Source organism: Mercenaria mercenaria, chromosome 4, assembly GCF_021730395.1.
Source record: "Mercenaria mercenaria strain notata chromosome 4, MADL_Memer_1, whole genome shotgun sequence".
Lineage (NCBI taxonomy): Eukaryota > Metazoa > Mollusca > Bivalvia > Venerida > Veneridae > Mercenaria > Mercenaria mercenaria.
In genome coordinates, this window is record NC_069364.1 from 39,079,143 (window position 1) to 39,100,119 (window position 20,977).

At 35.2% G+C, this 20,977-nt stretch overlaps 1 protein-coding gene across 2 annotated transcripts; it reads left to right on the forward strand.

Moving 5' to 3' along the window:
• The first annotated feature begins 365 nt into the window (after positions 1–365).
• LOC123551496 (baculoviral IAP repeat-containing protein 7-B-like) lies at positions 366–19,369 on the forward strand. Of its 2 annotated transcripts, XR_008370566.1 has the most exons (8): positions 366–488; positions 3,535–3,649; positions 4,832–5,255; positions 5,950–6,088; positions 7,485–7,579; positions 8,247–8,396; positions 9,324–10,642; positions 10,681–19,369. XR_008370566.1 is itself a non-coding variant. In XM_045340477.2 (7 exons), the coding sequence occupies exons 2-7, from the start codon at positions 3,572–3,574 to the stop codon at positions 9,518–9,520; spliced, it is 1,083 nt and encodes a 360-aa protein (XP_045196412.2). In that variant the 5' UTR covers positions 366–488; positions 3,535–3,571; the 3' UTR covers positions 9,521–19,369. The 2 variants fall into 2 exon arrangements, 1 of the variants encoding a protein (XP_045196412.2); XM_045340477.2 differs by having other exon boundaries at positions 9,324–19,369.
• The last annotated feature ends 1,608 nt before the right edge of the window (positions 19,370–20,977 follow it).

Consider the following 20,977-nt stretch of genomic DNA (forward strand, 5'->3'; position numbering starts at 1 on the left):
GGGACAGACTATAGTGTATTATCATCTTTATTTAATGGCTTTATTACACTCCCGCGACGTCAAATATGTGATAAAAAAAAACATTTAATTTCGTGATGGAGTGTACGGCATCAATAGAAACTTCACGATGGTGTGTTGCTGCACACCATAACAATACTTTCTTATATAGGCCTATATCGAATTCATTTTAATTTCTTATATAGGCCTATATCGAATTCATTTTTCACAATTCCTGTCAGTCTTAAGATTATTCTTTAAAACGAATCAGAGTTGTAATCTGAAATGGGCCGAGTTATGTCACATTGTACATTTTACGTATTCAGGCCAGCCAAAAGGTAAATAGTAGCATCTGATCAGAAAGAAGTTATTCTCACGCTTTACATTTTCCATGGATCGCCGAAAATAAAATCCCCATCGAACAAGTCATCTTTTTGGAATTTTGGGAGTATAAGCCTGTAAAAGAAAGATATGCCAGTTCTTGAATATATGTAAGTAAAATCTGCAACTGTTTTAACATATGACTTCTAGAAAAACCCTTTTAATATTGCATAACATAATATTGGTATAGTGTATTGTATCCGGATAAGAAAAAAATCGGACAGTAACGGTTCAGTACAGTTAGTTCATTACTTTGTTTTAAGCCGTGACTGCATTTTGAAATATAGCCGAATTACTGAATATTCTAGGTTATTGATGTGTTTAATAAGGGCACTAAATGTATTTACAAATATATAAGAAAATATAATTGAACAGCATCTTAGATTTTGGTTAATTGTTGTGCATTTTCACTGTATTAACTGTTATTACAGAAGGGTTTCCATTCAGACTTAAAACAATTGTTCCACATCATCATCTACATCATATGACACAAGGGCCATAACTTACACACCAATATTTTATGGATTATGCCCCATTTTACTTAGAATTTCAGATTAATTTTGAAGCATTTTCACTATATCTCTGTTATTATGTAATGGATTTGATGCAGACTTAAAGTACTTCCCTTGTCATTGGACACAGGGTCTGTAACTCTGGCTCCAATATTTCATGAATTATGTCCCCCATTTACTTAGAATTTCAGGTTAATTTTGATGCTTTGTTACTACTAAAAGGATTGAATTCAAACTTAGTTAAAAAATGAATGTTGCACATTTTCACCCTCATCATATGATGCAAGGCAGGGCCCACGCTGTCGTTCGCCACATGAGCCATTTGGCGAATCTGCGATGAAAGTGGGGAAGAAAAATCGCGAGTGGCGAAAATGAAAAAAATGTTCGTAATTTGGACCGCCATTTTGTTTCAGACGTTCTAAATCGTAACCTCCGAGAAATTCTGTTAAAAAACAGTTGACTGGTTCCGATAATTTTACCTTATAAAATTAACTTATTTCGGGATAGTACTACCCAGTCTGCGTTTACTTTACATATAACAATGTGTAATAAACATCTTGACACGCGAGAAGATGCAATTTGCAATCAATTAGCAACCGATTATCGGGTTAAAATAATCTTTTTGTTTTGTTGTCATTAAGGCAGATTAAATGAGTGATGCCTTTAATTTCCATGGATCAAATAATTAATAAATAAATTGGCAAAATAATGAATGGTTTGATGAATTTTTTAACATTGTCACCACCGTCAGACAGTATCTTAGTCACAGGCACGGGTCCAGTGTATTTTTTGTTTAATATTAAAAATCCTTTTTTTTCACACAAATGTACTTTTTATATGTTAGTCAAATGAAAAAAAAATGATGACAAAAAATCCGGTCACAATATCATACTTGACACTGACCGGATTTTTGTCATCATTTTTTTTTCATTTGACAAACAGTAACATATAGAAAGCATATTTGTGTGAAAAAAGGTTGTTTTTTTTATATTGATAAAAAAACAACAAAAAAACACTGGACCCGTGTCTGTGATCTTAGTAAGTAATTAGTAAAGGTGTTTGCCAAGTTTTTTTTAATGTCTTTAAAAGTTAGGAATGGATTTGAAATGTAATCCTGTATCAGGGTAGATTTCTCTGAAGCACAGAGCACCAAAAACACAGCCCCCGGGCCTTGCATTTACATAGTAGGCCCACAACAAAAAGAAGCTGTAATGGAAAAGTATTTCAGACAGGTTGCTTCAAACATCCAACAACATTTTAAAATACAAAACTTGCTTTAGAGGTATACCCACTTTCATTTAAAAGTCCCCCTATATAGCTAGAATATCACCATTTGCTTATGGGAAGTAACAAAAATTTTCAACGCGCCGCGGGAAGGGAAACCTCTCCAGCACCCTCCCTACAGTTCCCGAGAAAAAGGGTGGCTCCAACTTTTTTCAGCCCAGTGTGGGCCCTGCAAGGTCCATAATTCTGGCACCAATAGATTAAAGTTGTGATGCACTTTTAATGTATATCAGTTACTAGAATGGATTTGATTTAAAAAATAAAATAGTTGTTCCACCTTTTTTACAACTTGATTTGACCAATGGTGCATTACTCTTGCAGAAGTATTTCATGAATTATGTCCCTTTTATACTTAGTTAATGTTTGATACACTTTTACTGTATTTTCTGTTATTAATAAAAACATTTATTCAGAGTAAATCAGACTGTTTTCAAGTATTGTCATCCACAAGTTCATAAAACATTCCAGGAATAGTTCCAGTTTTCTGCAATGTGCCCTATTTCACTATCCAGCATCAAAATAGTGAACTGCGGTGTATGCTGTCTCAGAGCTTTAAAATACTGCATATACACATGTCTGATGATTTTTAAGCATATAGAAATGTATATGAAATTACAGAAACGCACGCAATGGCTTTTTACTAGCATAAACAAAATCTGAATCACCTGGATGCTTTACGTAACAGAGCCAATCGGCATTAATTCCCCAGCATTGAGCATTGAATGTTACTCTATACACCTAGGTTAATCTGGTTAAACTATATTATACACTGTTATACACTCAATGCGTTTGTAAATCAGATAGGTTGGACTTAATTAAATATGGATGGTACTGTTGTGTATTTTAAAGCAGTGTCGATTTAAAATATCAACTTCCAGTGCAGAGTAAACAACAAAAATGTCTCTTTCTATAAATGTTAAAAGTGAACAAACACACTACGCATTCTTTAAACCAACTAAAATGATCCCCAAAACATAGTTAAAGGTATACTGAATATTCTGTTGGATTTGGTAGCAAGAGGAAAAAGAAGCAAAAACTTGAATGCTGAATATTGAAACTGTAGTGAACTGCAAACAAATTCATGGGGGTTACACCCAAAAAATATGTTATAAAACCAATTTCTGGTTTTTCACATTTACAAATTCTCAGGAGTAAAATTACTCCTAGTCAGTTTCAGATTTTACCATTTTACTCATTCACAAAAATTATGATGAGTAAATACTCATAGGCCAAAAACATAATCTGGAGCCCTGCTGTCTCCTTTAATAGCTCTTGTTAAAGTAAAGTAGTAGAAACTAATTAATTAGTAACGTGATTTTAAGACAACTAAATGACGTTATTCACTTGCTGTTTTACGTAGATGAAGAAAGTTATGACCAATATCTACATTGTTTGAAATGCCCAAAGAAGACACAAACACTGTAGATGCAGAAGGGACAGACTATGTAGACTTTGATAAAAAGGACTGTGATGAGGTAAAGTGGTAATTATTATGTCTCCCACCACACAGTAGTGTGGGAGACATATTGATTTACTCCAGTCTGTGTGTATGTGTGTGTGTCTGTCTGTCACAAAGCTTGTCTGCACTCTAAATCGAACATTTCTCATCCGATCTTCACCAAACTTCAACAAAATGTGTCTGCCAATAACTGCTCGGCCAAGTTCGATAACTAGCCAAATCGGCCTAGGCACTTCGGAATTATGACCCTTGATTTACCAAAAATACTCAGATTTCTTGCGCAGTTTTACCCCTAAACCAGCGCCTATACTACTAGTAGTATAGGTGTCCTTTTGGTGTCAAGAAAGCGCATGCACATGTGGATTAAGTAAACAGTATATAAAGACTGACTTACTATTTAGATGATTAGGCAGTTGTGGGAGACATGCACTTTTCTCAAAAGCATCTCTAGTTATTTCATGATTTATTAAACTCATTCGAAACTGTGACCGCTGAAAACTTGAAGCATTCTAACACTGAACAGTACTACTAGATCAGTATAATTTCATGATAGAATTGCTGCAAATGTATTTAGCTTGTCTGATTTAAAATCAAAAGAAGATGAAATGGAAGAAATGACCTCAATGTACACGTCAGAGTTAGTTAAGATTTTTGTAAAGGTCCACATTTCTTGAGCTTTTATTGCTTTTAAACTTGTTTCATTACAGAAGTTAGGCATGTATGTATATTGTATGCCAAGAACTATAACTCTATGTGGACTTATATCCATAGCTTTTTCTGATGTACTAGGCCAGAAACCATAATTGTCTCCTACACTATTGTATGTTTTTCGAAAGGATTTCTTATTTATATTTAACATTCCATGTAGCGTCTCTCTGAATATTCTCAGTACAAGAATTTCCAGATGAGGAACTTCTGTTTTCAAATGGTATACTTGCAGTGTAATATGAGCCGCTCCATGAGAAAATCAACATAGTGCATTTGCGACCAGCATGGATCCAGACCAGCCTGCACATCCGTGCAGTCTGGTCAGGACCCATGCTGTTCGCTAACAGATTCTCTAATTGCAGTAGGCTTTGAAAGCGAACAGCATGGATCCTGACCAGACTGCGCGGATGCGCAGGCTGGTCTGGATCCATGCTGGTCGCAATTGCACTATGTTGATTTTCTCATGGCACGGCTCATATTCTTTTTGTAGGATGATTATACACAACAACTGAGACTCAAGAGGGAACAAGCGAGACTAGATACATACAAAGACTGGCCACGTTCTTTACCAGTTCGTCCTGAAGATCTGGCTAGAGATGGATTTTATTATCTAAAAACTGGTGACAGAGTAAAATGCATTTTCTGCAACCTTGTTTTAAAAAGCTGGGAAGAAGGTGACATTGTTAGAAATGAACACAGGAAGTTTAACTCTTGTTGTCCATTTCTGTTAAATAAAAACTGCGGAAATGTGCCCCTGCAGAATAGTCAGCCGGCGGTCAGCAGTGGTGCTGGACTGGTGCCCAGGTTCCCTGAATACAGTAAGCCGGCAGCCAGGGAAGGAACATTTCGGAACAAACCACAGTCAATGAGACAGTCTGTAGATGAACTAGTAGAAGCTGGATTCTTCTATACAGGTGATTGCTTAGTCCTAAGACTTTTACCAAAGGTATTTTTATAACCCAGGGTTGTATTCATTCATACTGTGTATACAAGAATCAATTATTAACTCCCTGAGGGTGTTATATTTTGCAAATGGGGGACATTAATTAAAGCCCTGAATTTTTAATAATAAATATAAGCTATAAATCCAGCTTCTACTGGATGAATAGCAATTATTTTAACTTACCAAGCTGCAGGAGTGTTTTTAGGGGAAGGGAGTTTATTTCGGAATGAACAATAATTTTTCTAACATTGTTTCTGCTTTGAAAATTATGATATTTTGATGCTTTTTTTGAAAGAGAGGGATTTATAAGTAAATGTTAAGTTTGATAAAGAAAACCCATAGTAAAACACTGATTGCTTTTAAACGGTTTGAGTTATGAAATTGTTCCAATTAGCCTGGATGATTGAGTCATTGATGTATAAGCGAGCAGTGTTTCATTGTAGTCTGTAGATTATTTGAATGAAAAAAGCAACAACAATCTGTCTGTGAGAAATGTACAGAGTGCAAACACTCTATCATTATGTGAGAGACTAAACAGCTATAATAATTAAGACATCCAGTATAGTTAAGTAGCTTGCAACCCTATCATAACTGTATAAAACACACATCAGCAATCAGTGTCAATATCTGCTTTAAATGTTTTATTTCTTATTACTGTGATACAGGGCATGATGATTGTGTGCGATGTTTTCACTGTGGTATATTGATCAGGAACTGGGAACCAGAGGACGACCCTTGGTCAGAACATAGACAGTGGTCACCAACATGTCCATTCTTAAAGTCTAAACCAGAATCTACTGAAAGGTAGGGTAGAATTAGTCAGCTCTAACTAAATACTGTACATATTATCAAGTTTCATATATGAGCATTTCTATAAACTTGCCATTTCTAAATGTTGAAAGACGAATGTAGAACAAAATTTTCCCTAGACAAAATCCCCCTTGCTCAATTTGCTCAATGATTCAGTCAAACTGACTTGAACAAGTTTATATATTTCCCCCATACATAAGAAGATACCATTGTCATTGTTATAAATGAAGGAAGTAAAATATAACGATAGAAACTTCCTTAATAATTGATAACAGACATGATCTTTAAGACTTTTATCTTTTTCAAACTTAATTTACATAGCCTTTTGTAACTTTTATCTGTCAAAGAGGTGAGTGAAATTGATAACAGCCACAGAATTCATAGAAACTGACAAGATAATATTGTCAAGCACGAGCTCTCACTTCCTGATCAGGAGTAAATTTACTGAGATCTAACTCTACATTTCCATTTCCTGCTTTTTTCAGATTGTCTAGAAACTATCCATTTTTCTGCAGTTACAGAAATATTTTTCTGTGTTTATTCTGCAGACAGTAGAGAATTAATAAGTTGTATATGCAAAAAACTAGTAGGATCTTCCTCCAAGTTTCGACTGAAACAAAATGCTTTCAGGAGGAAATGTATCAGTCAGTATTACTTTACAAAGACATTCTATCAGACATTTTTCATCCACTATTTGGTAATTATATCCCCCAGATAGAAAGTCATTTCACCTGTTTTTCTTTTCTTTAGGTATAATATATCTGAAACTGTAAAATGGATTTTCTAGTAACTACTCATTATATTTCAACGTTATTATATGAAGAGAGACATTCATTGCAGAGGTTTTTATAAGAGAGGTCATTAACAGACATAGGACTGATGGCTTCCCAATTGAAGTTGACTCATTATTTGATTTTTTTTATTTTCATATCAGGAAAATGCTTTGCCACAACTGGCAAACAAAAGACTTCTCTTCATCTGGGAAGTGGCCAAATATCAGCTTCTGTTATATTAGGATGAGAAGCCCTGTTGATGTTAAAGGTCAAACAGTTTTATTTTTTGTTAACTTAAAATGTTTTTTTTTTACCTCTGCTGGAAAGAGTTTGCACAGCACATGACCCAAAGTCATGGTAAAGTTTTAAGGTCAAAGGTCAAGTGTCTTTATTGTCATGTCTGCTAAACCACTGCAAGGATTTTCATAAACCAAACATCATTTGTTTACCTTGTAATTGCAAATGTATGACACGTTTCATGCTTTTCGTTTGAGAAAGAAACAAATAGATTAGAAATGATTTTATTATAGTTTTGAGATGACCCCTGTGATGAAGCGAGTGTTCTACATGGGGTACAAAAAGGAGCAGTAAATAAATTGTAAAGGATTTAATTTCAGTTTTGAGATGACCCCTGTGATCAAGCGAGTATTAAACATGGGATATGATAAGGAGCTTGTGAAAGCTGTTGTTCAACGAAATAAAAGAAGTGGAGGTAAGATGCTATAGAGAAATTCAATGTAATACAAGCATTTCAAAATTAGTGCAATCATTTTAAATGTAAGGCTGCCAGTCTGTCTGTCTGTTTCTGTTGGCTCATTTGTTTATCTGTGTTTTATCTGTCTGTCCTTTTATCTGTGTGTGTTATTTTTGTGTCCTTTTGTCAGTCTGTTCTGTTTCAGTTTGTCTTTTTGTCTGTCTGTTCTGTTTCTGTTTGTCCTTTTGTCAGTTTTTAATGTTTCTGTTTGTCCTTTTGTTAGTCTGTGCTGTTTCTGTTTGTCCTTTGTCAGTCTGTGCTGTTTCTGTTTTTCCTTTTGTCAGTCTGTTCTGTTTCTGTTGGACCTTTTGTCTGTCTTTAATGTTTCTGTTTGTCCTTTTGTCAGTCTGTTCTGTTTCTGTTTGTCCTTTTGTCAGTGTGTGCTGTTTCTGTTTGTCCTTTTGTCAGTGTGTGCTGTTTCTGTTTGTCCTTTTGTTTTGCCAGTCTTTTCTGTTTCTTCTTTTGTTTTGTCAGTATGTGCTGTTCCTGTTGAATATTATTTTCAAATATGTGTTGCTGATCACTCAAAAATTTAATAACCTATGGACTTATCAGATATGATAATTAGTATGTGTAACTTTGTGCTTTTAGTTAACTTTACATTTTCATTTACGTTATCTTTCAGGAGCTGAAATAACAGATTTGAATGAATTAGTTGATGCTGTTGAAAAACTTAGGCTCCAACAGGAAACTGTATCTAGGGCTCATGGTATCACAAAGGAAACTGGAGCGTCTGGGACCTCTCAGATTACAGAAAACAGTTTTCCAACCGCAGGTAAATGATGGGGGATGTTTTTTTTTTCTTTCCAAACATGAATTTTATAGTTATTTGGAGATTATTGTACCCCCCGACAACAAAGTTGTAAGGGGGGGTATACTGGTTTCAGGTTGTCTGTCCTTTCTGCTGTCCGAGCCCACGAATGAACATTTGTTGGGTACAGAGAACAATAGGTAACGGTAAATTCTATTCATTCCGTAGTGTTTATTGGGTACTTTTTGTCGCTTGTTGGGTACTTTTTAACAAAAGAAATACCCAATAAAGGTCCATCCGTAGGAACGTCCGTCTGTCTGTCCATAGACACAATCTTGTATGCACCATCTCTCCTCATTCACATGTGACATAATTATGCAATCTTGTGTGCTTCAAATTGCAATGTACTGTGTCAGTGCTTGGTGGGGGTGGGTGGGGGGGGGGAGCGGGTACATTCATCACCTTCAGTGATAGCTCTAGTTTAGTTTAAATTTCTCGTTTTAATTTCCACATTGTTCAGGCTTTTATGTGATAGTTGTACCTCTGTGTATTTGTTTTAAAAAGAGAAGTTGTCTGTGTTCTGGATTTCATTTGAAGTTACAATATATTAGTTGTATATTATTTTATATCACATTTATATAGCACTTGTATACTTTCATTTTCAAAAGTGCTTTCCAGAATACAGCCCAAAAATACTAACTTATATGGATGAAAATAAAACCAAAAACTGTTATATGGATTAACTAGATACAGATGTATAAACCAAAAAGAAAAAACAACCAAAAAACAAGAAAACATTAAAAGAAGCTAAAAATGTTTATGATTTAGGTTTATTTGTGCTACTTATGACATTTAGCAACTTCAGGCCATTTACAGTCGCTTTCTAATTCTTCACTCTGTTTCTAGATGATATATTGACTGATGAAGGGGAGGTAACTTGTTTATTTTCAGGAGCATCTTCAATAGAAGATGAATATAAACTAATGAAGGATCAGAGACTGTGTAAGATATGTATGGAACGAGAAGTGGAGATTACGTTTACACCATGTGGACATTTAGTTGCATGTGAACAGTGTGCACAACCACTGAAGAGATGTCCTATCTGCAGAAAGCTTATCAGATCTTGTGTGAAAACATACCTGTCGTGAATCAAACCACTTCAGAAAACAAAAAATTATAAATAGATAATAGTTTGCATAGCATTGTCTATTAATATTTAATCATGTACTCTCTGATGATGTCTGTAAGGTTTGTCATAATTCTGGCATCGTACCCTATGGTTACGGAATGAAATGAGTCAGAGGTGGGCGGAGGATTGAGATTGAGGTGAAATAGTATGGTATCATGAAGGTATGAACCCCTGTATGGAATCAGTTAGGTGGATATACACTAGGACTGGGACGATTACTCGATTTATCGGATCCGATTCGATTACTAGGGGAAACCGGTTTCAATTTTGCAAAACCAGTAATCGCTCTCAAACAATGAACATCACGAATTGTACTTTATCTTTATACATTTCTTTCACCAGCACATAGACCCGCAGTGTATTTCCGCTAAAACACATTGAACAAAGACAATAGTCCTGGGTTAAAAATTGCCTCTGGTGATATACTTAAAATAGAATACACCAAAATATGACTTATTTATTATTAAACTGCTTTCAAACGATAAAGTCTGTAAGTTCCTATGATGTCAGCTGCTGGAAGTACTTTGATATGGTCTTAAGGAAAGAAAACAGCACTTTCAGTATGGCAGCCGATTAACCGGTTCGGTTTGATTTCATACAAATGGTTAACCGGTTTCTAAATGTTGAAATCATCCCAGCCCAAATATATACACATTCATTCCATATAGGGGTTCATACCTTGATGATACTATGGTATTTCAGTATGGAAATCAATGAAGGAGTTACAGGTATATTATACAGGCAAATGTTGTTCATGATGACATCATCTCTAGAACTAAAATTATTCTTCATCCACCCAGGTTGGTTATTTTGTAAAACAGATAAATATTGGGAGAGGATCAATGGTACTGTTAGATTAACATGCATAACTAAAGTACATTCACAAAGGCAGCTTTTAAATGTAACAAGGGCAATGGTATATTGTAAATATTATAAAATGTTGAGCCTTTAGCAGCTTTTAATGTATCAGTCCAGGTGAACTGAGATTGACCCATAAGTAGGACTGACCATCTTAAGTTTTACTGACCATTTAATATTAAGTTTGACTGACTATCTTAAACATGCGACTGACCATCTTTAGGTTGACTGACAATCTTAAGCAGGACTGACCATCTTTAGTTTGACTGACCATCTTAAGCAGGACTGACCATCTTAAGTAGGGCTGACCATTTTAAGTAGGGCTGACCATCTTAAGCAGTACTGACCATCTTTAGTTTGACTGACCATCTTAAGCAGGACTGACCATCTTAAGTAGGACTGACCATCTTAAGCAGGACTGACCATCTTTAGTTTGACTGACCATCTTAAGCAGGACTGACCATCTTAAGTAGTGCTGACCATCTTAAGTAGGGCTGACCATCTTAAGCAGGACTGACCATCTTTAGTTTGACTGACCATCTTAAGCAGGACTGACCATCTTAAGTAGGGCTGACCATCTTAAGTAGGGCTGACCATCTTAAGCAGGACTGACCATCTTATGTAGGGCTGACCATCTTAAGCAGGACTGACCATCTTAAGTAGGGCTGACCATTTTAAGTAGGACTGACCATTTTAAGTAGGGCTGACCATTTTAAGTAGAACCAGCCATCTCAAGTTTGACTGACCATCTTAAGCAGGACTGACCATCTTTAGTTTGACTGACCATCTTAAGCAGGACTGACCATCTTAAGCAGGACTGACCATCTTAAGTAGGGCTGACCATTTTAAGTAGGGCTGACCATTTTAAGTAGAACCAGCCATCTTAAGTAGGGCTGACCATCTTAAGCAGGACTGACCATCTTTAGTTTGACTGGCCACCTTAAGCAGGACTGACTATCTTAAGTAGGGCTGACCATCTTAAGCAGGACTGACCATCTTAAATAGGGCTGACCATTTTAAGTAGGGCTGACCATTTTAAGTAGGACCAGCCATCTCAAGTAGGGCTGAGCATCTTAAGCAGGACTGACCATCTTTAGTTTGACTGACCATCTTAAGCAGGACTGACCATCTTAAGCAGGAGGACTGACCATCTTAAGTAGGGCTGACCATTTTAAGTAGGACTGACCATTTTAAGTAGGGCTGACCATTTTAAGTAGAACCAGCCATCTCAAGTATGACTGACCATCTTAAGCAGGACTGACCGTCTTAAGTATAATCGACCATCTTGATGCAGATTTGAACAGTGACATTGTATACAGGGTAACTTATCTTACATTTTATATTCTGTAGGGCATTTGTCAGTTACAAGAAAACTAAGTTAAACAGTGAAACACAGTACGATGGTTAGGTTTCCCTAATTGAAGATATGTACATAATTATCCTGGGCTTTATCAGTTACTTGTTTAGAAGGTTAATATTTGCTTTGCAATATTTACATTACAGTCCTGTATCTGATAGGTGTTATAAAATATTCAGTTCAAAAGTTGAACTCTTTTCTAGTCTTTATTACTGTGAAATCAATTAATTGTGTGGGCATAAAATTTTGTTGTTTTGGCAAAAATGGCTATTTCATTGGGAATACAAAACATGTATACAATAATTGGGAAGTTTATTTGCTGTTTGGGATTAAATTTTGTGGATTGACTGAACCTCATAGTCCACAAAAAAAAATCCCTCATTATATTAATGATTTTACAATATATGATAACTGTTTGTATATACTGTACTTTTTTGTAAGGTTTTCTCAAAACTATTAATTTACCATTAATCTGGATGTTAAAGAAACTACACATATAAGTATGAAAATATGCTAAGTTCAACTTCAGGTCATGTATAACCATAGTGATAATTTTTATTAAAGTAAAAACTTTTTTTTTTTCATTGTGCCATGGAATACTGTTATGTTAACAGCGAAACATTACACATATCAGTAATTTTGTACACTTGTACACTCATTTCCTAGGAATTTTAGTTTTTAAGAATAGTGGAAATTATTGTGGTTAAATTTGTTGTCAAGTTGTTGCTGTATAGTTCAAATGATGTCAAGTAATTTCTGGTTCTTATAATTCCCCGACTAAAAAATATGTATTGTTAACAGAATTTATTATTAGCATGATATACTGTTATAATATTGTCCCTGTGAGATTGATTTGGAGTTAAATGTGGCACTGAAATTGTCTGCTTTGTGTTCCTGTTGATAAGATGATGTTACAGTGAATTCAATATTGATTTATTTGTCAGATTTTCATGCTGCTAATAATATGTAAATTATAAATTGGAATATGAAATCCTGTTTAGATATTATAGTATGGGGTTTATTAACTTTGGTTCTATTTTTAGCTAACTTACACACAACTTAAGTCACAATAAGATCTCGGTTCTTTTCGAAAACTGGCTAGATTCCATCATGAGTTCTAGAGTTGTTGCCCCTGAAAGTGTCAAAATTTTCTGTTTTGACGCTGGTTCATTTTTGCTTTGATTTGATAAAAACTTGCACAGAATGTTTATCTTGATGGTCTCTAGGCCAAGTTTAAAACTGGGTCATTTGTGGTCAAAAACTAGGTCACCCGTTCAAATCAAAGAAAAGCTTGTTAACACTCTTGAGGCCACATTTATGACCCTATCTTCATGAAACTTGGTGAGAATGTTTATCTTGATGATTCCTAGGCCAAGTTCAAAAGTGGGTCATGTTGGTTCAAAAACTAGGTCACCCGATCAAATCAAAGGAAAAGCTTGTTAACACTCTTGAGGCCACATTTATGACCCTATCTTCATGAAACTTGGTGAGAATGTTTATCTTGATAATTCCTATGTCAAGTTCAAAACTGGGTCATATGTGGTCAAAAACTAGGTCACCACACAAATCAAAGTAAAAGCTTGTTAACACTGTAAAAGCCACATTTGTGACCCTATCGTTATGAAACTTTGTCAGAATGTTTATCTTGATGATTCCAATGCAAAGTTTAACAGGTGCGCGATATAGGGTCATCACGACCCTCTTGTTTTATTAAGGCAGAAATTTGAACTTAAGTTACAATATTCAATGAAACCCCATATTTGGGCTTTGGTTATTATTCCATAAAAACCCCAAATTAGTTATATTCAATTTAACTGCAGTTCCATTTTCAATGAAGACTCAATTTTAAATTTTTGTTAAAATATTATTCTAGGTTACATTAAATTGTATTCGCAGCAGTCATTTTGCACTATAGTGGTCTAACATGCCAATATGTCAATGTATTTCAGATATTTATCATTTGAGCCCCGCCGTGAGAAAACCAACATAGTGGCTTTGCGACAAGCATGGATCCAGACCAGCCTTAGCATCCACGCAGTCTGGTCAGGATCCATGCTGTTCGCTTTCAAAGCCTATTGCAGTTAGAGAAACTGTTAGCGAACAGCATGGATCCTGACCAGACTGCGCGGATGCGCAAGCTGGTCTGGATCCATGCTGGTCACAAAGCCACTAGGTTGGTTTTCTCATGGCTGGGCTCATTTGATGTGTCAGTTAAAATTTATTCAGTTAATGACAGTCTTGATATTATACTGATAAAGTTTATTGTTATTATATATATTGATTGTGTTGTTGATTTTATGAAATATGCTTTAAATGTTGCAATATTTGAGAATAATTTCTCTAGATGTATTTTAGTAGTTGTTTTAACTGTATATATTTTATATATTGTCACAAAAAGACATTTTTTATGGTTTTAGTGGTGTTATATAATGTAGGGACCAAAAATAGTATTTTTTTTTGAAAATTTCTGTAATTGACAGTGTGGTTATTTTGTGGAACAAATTTTGTACTAAAATTTCATGCAAAAATTATACAATAAACAAACTAATACCATCAGCAAAGAGGCATTTTCTATTTTTTTAAAAGATTTTTTTGCTTTGAAAGATTTTTAAACAATTCTATAGTCTCTGGGGCACAGACAAACCATTAGCCCAAAATATCTGCTACATGTATTTTAAAATACATAATTGAGTATTTAATATTGTTTGCTGATCTGTAAACTGATTAAATGGCATAAGTTATCCTGTACCAACCCCAGTACCCAGGCATGTTCCTAAAATACAGTAAGGCTTTGAATAAAATTCCTGTATTTAAAAATAACAATGTAGCAGGCCTAGAAATTCATTTTTCGCTGGGCCTACGATAAATTTGCAATGGCTGGAAACAACTATGGTTATGAAGCACAGCAAAAACAAATAAGAACAATAAAGCAAAAACAATATATTTGTTCCATTGGTTTCTTTGGTAAAGAGAGAGTTTAACCTGCCTTGCATAAATAGGTTGCTTGCAGCAGTAGAAACAGCTTATATATTTAGTAAACATTTAATTAGCAGATTTTATACCTGCTTCAAACTGTGGGTTCACCTCTTTCACCACTCCAAGATGAAAAGTACATGCAATGTTTAAACCATATTATTGTAACATTTGTCATCTGTCAAATGCCTCATGTTAAACAGAATTTTTGCATCCTATTGTAATGTTTTTAAATTAGTAACTTTTTGTGTTAAATATTGTTTTATTATACGCCCTAAGGAACGTATTATGTTGTGACGTGGGTGTCCGTCTGTCTGTCTGTCTGTCTGTCGATTAGCAATTTCGTGTCCGCTCTGAAACTCTTGAACCCCTTGAAGGATTTTGAAGACACTAGATGCAAATATTCGCCACACTGAGACGATGTGCAGAGCGCATGATTTGGATGGCTTGCTTCAAGGTCAAGATCACACAAGGGGTCAAAGGTCATATGACTGTTTCATGTCCGCTCTGTAACACTTGAACTGCTTGAAGGATTTTAAAGAAACTTGGCACAAATGTTCACCACATTGGGACAACATGCAGAGTGCATGTTCCGAATGGCTTGCTTCAAGGTCAAGGTCACACTAAGGGGTTAAAGGCCATACCTTTGGGCGTATGTTGCTCCGCTTTGCGGTGCTCTTGTTTATTGCAATATCGTAGTGGTAATTTTAGCTGTGTTTAATTTACACTTCAGAAATTTTTAATTCAACAAATTTCTGAAAATGTTCTGTCATTTATTTTAGTTTTATTTTATTTATTCTTTAGCAATTTTTGAAGTAAATAAATGTAAGATGTGCTGTCATGTGTTTAAGCTGTGTTTTATTTTCCCTTCAGCAGTTTTTACATTCAACAAATTTGAGAAGATGTACTGTCATGTATTGTCTTTCTTAAATCCATGAATTTTTTAGGTTGTTTCTTCACAAAAAAATCTGATGCAAGTTTGAAGTTCTGCTTCTTGATAGATCTTGCAAATAGTACTTGTAAATTTCATGTGCATGACTCAAATATAGTTTTGTAGAACATATTTTTACTGACAATTTTCTGCAGTTCTGTACTTGTATATATTTTTAGCTCACCTGAACTTTGTCCAGGGTGAAGTACTGGTATAGTTGAATGATCCATCCTAAACCTTCTATAAAACTCCTGGGGCAGAATGACACTAAACTTTGTCCAGAGCCTCATGGCATGGATCTCTCTCATATTTGTTCAAATGCTTGTCCCCAGTCCCGTTAAGGGGTGCCAGAGCAAAGAATAGAACAAACACCTTGAAACAACTTCTTCTCATGAACCACTTGATTAATATTCAGCAATTTTGTTGTAGCATGCTTGGACGGTCCATTCTCAGATTTTTCAAACGGTTATGCTTGGTTGGTTTTAGGGGCCTCTGGAACTTAAAATGCTTAAAACCTTTAAATAACCTCTTTACACTAACCACTTGATGGATTGACAAAATTCAGTCTGTACCATTCAAATCGTGTAAGATCTGATAATAGAAAAAAGCTCTAAAAATCTTCATCTCATGAACAACTTCATGGATCATCACCAAACTTGGTCTGTAGCATCATGTATAGACAGTGGAAGCAAGACTAAGCAATCCAGAAAAAGGGAATGTTTCATATATTTCTTTTCTCATGAACTGCTTGATGGATCTTCATTAAACTTGATTTGTAGCATGATTATAAGGCCCTTTTCCAAACTTTTTCAACTGAGGACACCTGGCCCCTTTAAAGTGACTAACCCACACATCGTGGTGTGAGAGCTTATAAAATCAAACGTTTCCTATATTCACCTTTATGTTGCATATCTGATGTTCTAACAATGTATTTTTCATTGGATTCTGAAATGTAATTATGTTTAAAAACACTCCGGCTTTAATATGATCTAATGTTTTTCAAACTTTCCTTTTATATTTTTAGCTCACCTGAGCCAAAGGCTCATGGTGAGCTTTTGTGACCGCCCAATGTCCGTCGTGTGTTGTGTCCGTCAACATTTTATAAAAAAATCTTCTTCTTGAAAACCACTGGGCAGAATTACACCAAACTTCACAGGAATGATCCTTGGGTGGTCCCCTTTCAAAATTGTTAAAAGAATTTAATTCCATACAGAACTCTGGTTGCCATGGCAACAGAAAGGAAAAACTTAAAAAATATTCTTGTCTAAAACCGCAAGGCATAGAGCCTTGATATTTGGCATGTGACATCAACTTATGGTAATCTATCAAGATTATTCAAATAATGCCCCTGGGGTGAAAAGAGGCCCCGCCCAGGGGGGTCACAAGTTTTACATAGACTTATATAGGAAAAAACTTTAAAAATCTTCTTGTCTAAAACCACAAGAGCTAGGCCGTTGATATTTTGTATGTAGCATTGCCTCTTGGTCCTCGACCAGAATTTTTCAAATTATGCCTCTTGGTTGAAAAGAGGCCCTGCCCCGGGGTCTCAAGTTTTACATAGACTTATATAAGAAAAAAACTTTAAAAATCTTCTTGCCTGAAACTGCAATGCTTAGGCTTTTGATATTTGGTATGTTGCCTGTCCTAGTGTTTCTCTACCAGAATTGTTCAAATTATGTCCCTGGGGTGAAAAGAGGCCCTGCCCTGGGGTATCAAGTGTACCATAGACTTATATAGGATAAAAACAATTAAAGATCTTTTTGTATGAAAGTTCAAGGCCTAGGACTTTGATATTTGGTATGTTGCATTGCCTGGTGGACCTCTAACAAGTTTGTTCAAATTATGCCCCTGGGGTTAAAAGAGGCCCCACCCTAGGGGTCACTTGTTATAATTATTTATAGTTATACAGGAAATTATACTAAAAAATATTTTCAGATCATATTTCCTAGAATGTTTAATTATAATTACCTGATGACCTCAAGTGATTAGGGATCACTTGACTGTGACCTTAACCTACTGACCTACTTTCTTATTTTTTAAGATACAGGCTTGAAATTTGGATGACATGTACAGTTTTGCACACCAATCTTAAAACTGACTTTCAGTAATCATGAATGTGACCTACTGACCTACTTTCTTAATATTTTAGGCTCAGTTTGCCATTTGAAACATATGGTTCATATTACTCAGGTGAGCGATCCAGGGTCATCATGACCCTCTTGTTTAAACTGTACGGGTTAGTTTTATAAATTTTATAACAATTTTATACTTCACTTTAATAAAGGCATTGCCCAGTCATAATTTCAGTATCGATTGAGTTAAAGATACTACCGATTTTATACGAAAACAAGAAACAAAACAATGAATTAGAAATCTGATTATCAGAGAAAAACAAACTTACACGAAGTATGTAATGCAAAAAAAATGTTGGTCGAATGCAAGTTTTGAACCATCAAAACTATCACTACAAAATGAATATATATCCATCCACTCAACCTACTGCGCTATCAAGTCAACTTTTGACTTTCATTGTGTATATTTACTTTAAACAAGAGTGCTACTGATTGTTTGTTTATGTATTGCTAAAATTAAAAATGACATAATACTGTGCGATACCTTATAGTCTATAGATATGTGTGCAATCTATTATTAGTGATGGAAGCAAAATACACGCATGCAGAGTTTTGGTTTGCTGCCCAAGTGATGAAAGTGTCTTAAAATACTGTAGAGTCTTGTTCTATAGTTATATCAATGATTACAAAATAAAGCATTGCAACGGTTTATAAAAGTGCATTAGAAAAACTGCGAAAACTCGAAGAATGTTCCCGTAATTCTGGAAACTAATCAACCATTAAGTGTCATGTACTTGCACGAAACACTGGTTGCATTTTGCCTTTTGGTAAATAAATTATTTTAGAAAACACAATTCACAATGTATGGGTTAATCGCTTTAAGGGGCTGCTAGAGTTAAACTAGAAATACCTTTAAACAACTTCTTCTAATAAATGTCTTGATGGATTTTCATTCTTTTTTTTTGAAAGATCATTTAATAAGATCCTCTCTCAAATTTGTTCAAATGGGGGCAGTTGACCCCTTTTAGGGGCTGCTAGGGCTAAAAGTAAAAATACATTTCAATGACTACTTCTTGTGAACCACTCAATGGATCTTCATCAAACCTGGTCTGTGGCATCAGTATAAGGTCCTCTCAAAAATTTGTTAAAGTTTGGGGTATTTGGCCCCTTTTTAGGGTCAGATGGTTAAGGTCCTCTTCAGGTGAGCCACTTAGGCCCTATTGGGCCTCTTGTAGGAACTTTCTATCTGTACAAACACTCTTTTTAGTCAATAAATTATGTAGAAAACTGAAATGCATAAGTCATGCTATTGAAATTTGATGCAGAATGGAAGAGAAGAAATTTAGCTGTATTTTATATGATAAGTATTAAATATCCACTTAAACAATAATGGTTTATCATTTTCGATACCTAATATCAGTTGCTATCAGTTAAAAAAAAAGAAATTTTAATGTCCATCTGGAGTCATGTTGCTTTAAGTTTTCTATGAAATCTTTTTTGTGAAGGTTTCTTTTGGTTCCTGTATGAATTAAACAGTTTCACAGTCATACGACGGGCATTCAATATGTAATGTTACTGCTATCATAAAACAAGGAAATAAAAATATATCAAAACAGTTTGTATTTATTTCCTTCAAAGTAATCTCCGACATTAATACATTTTTTCAAATGTTTCAGCCAGTTTTTGAACGTGTCTCGGAGGTCCATTTTAGGCACATGGGAGAAAAATAGTCACAGGGGGCCGAATCTGGCGAATAAGGAGGATGTGGCAGAACTCAAACTTGTTTCCTTTCCAAAAATTCAGTCACAACATTAGATTTGTGTGCTGGCGCATTGTCATGCAGAAGCTGAATTCGCTGAATACCAGTGCCAGGGCGATGTTTCTCGTAATATTTGCCAACTTTCTCTAAGATATGATTTTTGTAATATGACCCTGTTACAGAACGTCCCTTATTTAAAGGAACTGCAGCAACGGCTCTGTGGACTGAAGAATATCGCATACATAACCTTCTTGGCGCTCTGTAGACGTTTCGCTATTCATGGTCGTTGGGCATTTTTTGTAGCTCATACTTAGTTGTCTATCTTCCGATGGGGCTTGTAGAAATGTAACCCACATTTCGTCCCCCATCAGGTCAGCAAACATATGACAATCATATTTGGGATACATTTTCAATAGGTTTTTTGCCATTACAACCCGGCATTTTTTGTCATCAGCAGTCAACAAACGCGGTATCCACCTGGCAGAAATTCTCCTTACACCTAATACTTTCCTCAGTACTGTGAAATCTGACCCTTAAGATATACCAACGATATTAGCTATGTCTCTCACTGTATATCGTGTATCTGGAGCAATAACTTGCTTAACTTTTTCAATGTTCTTCGAGCTCGAAGCTGTTTTAGGCCTACCTTGTTTAGGAAGATCTTTAATTGATTCAGTTCCTGCTTTAAAATGTTTAACCCACCTGCAAACTGACATATACGAAACTTGATTCTGTCCATAAACCTGGCACAATTAATCACATATTGTTTCTGAAGGAACACCTTGCCTGCAGTGCACCTGAATGTAACTCTGTATTTGAACACATTTTGGCGAACGTTTTCCAGACATTTTGTACACAGTGGTAACGAGTAGGTATTTTTAGTGAAAGTTAATTCATGTATAACGAACATACCTATATAAATTTGGTATTGATTTATCGGAGAAAAGTTGTTCTGGAAGTTTATGTACAATGCATGGTAATCCCATTCAACCTAGTGAAATTCATGGCCGAGTAACATTACATATCGAACACTTCTTGTATTCCGCCTTTCACTTGTTCAACAATCTTTGGTCTGACCACATCTGATCGGCATTATTTTTAAACACTTTTGTAGAAATTTGTTGTTTTTGATATATGTTTAGCATAGTGTTTTAATATGCTTGAAAATAAAGTTATTTATTACCACCTAAAGTTGGTTTCTTGTCATTTAGATTACTGTCTGCCAAAACAAACTTGAACATGCTTGAATGCTGTACAGTTCCCCAAATGAAAATTCAAAATGAGCATATCTTACTGTAAAATCATTTAATTTCGTGGCTTTGGTCAAAACAGCAATTTCGTGGGGATATGAATTCGTGGATTTCAACTTCTGAACATAAAATGAATGGAAATTTTACTTGTTCGTTTGGATTAAATTTCGTGTATTGACTCAATTACAAAATCCACGAAAATTAGTCCCCCACGAA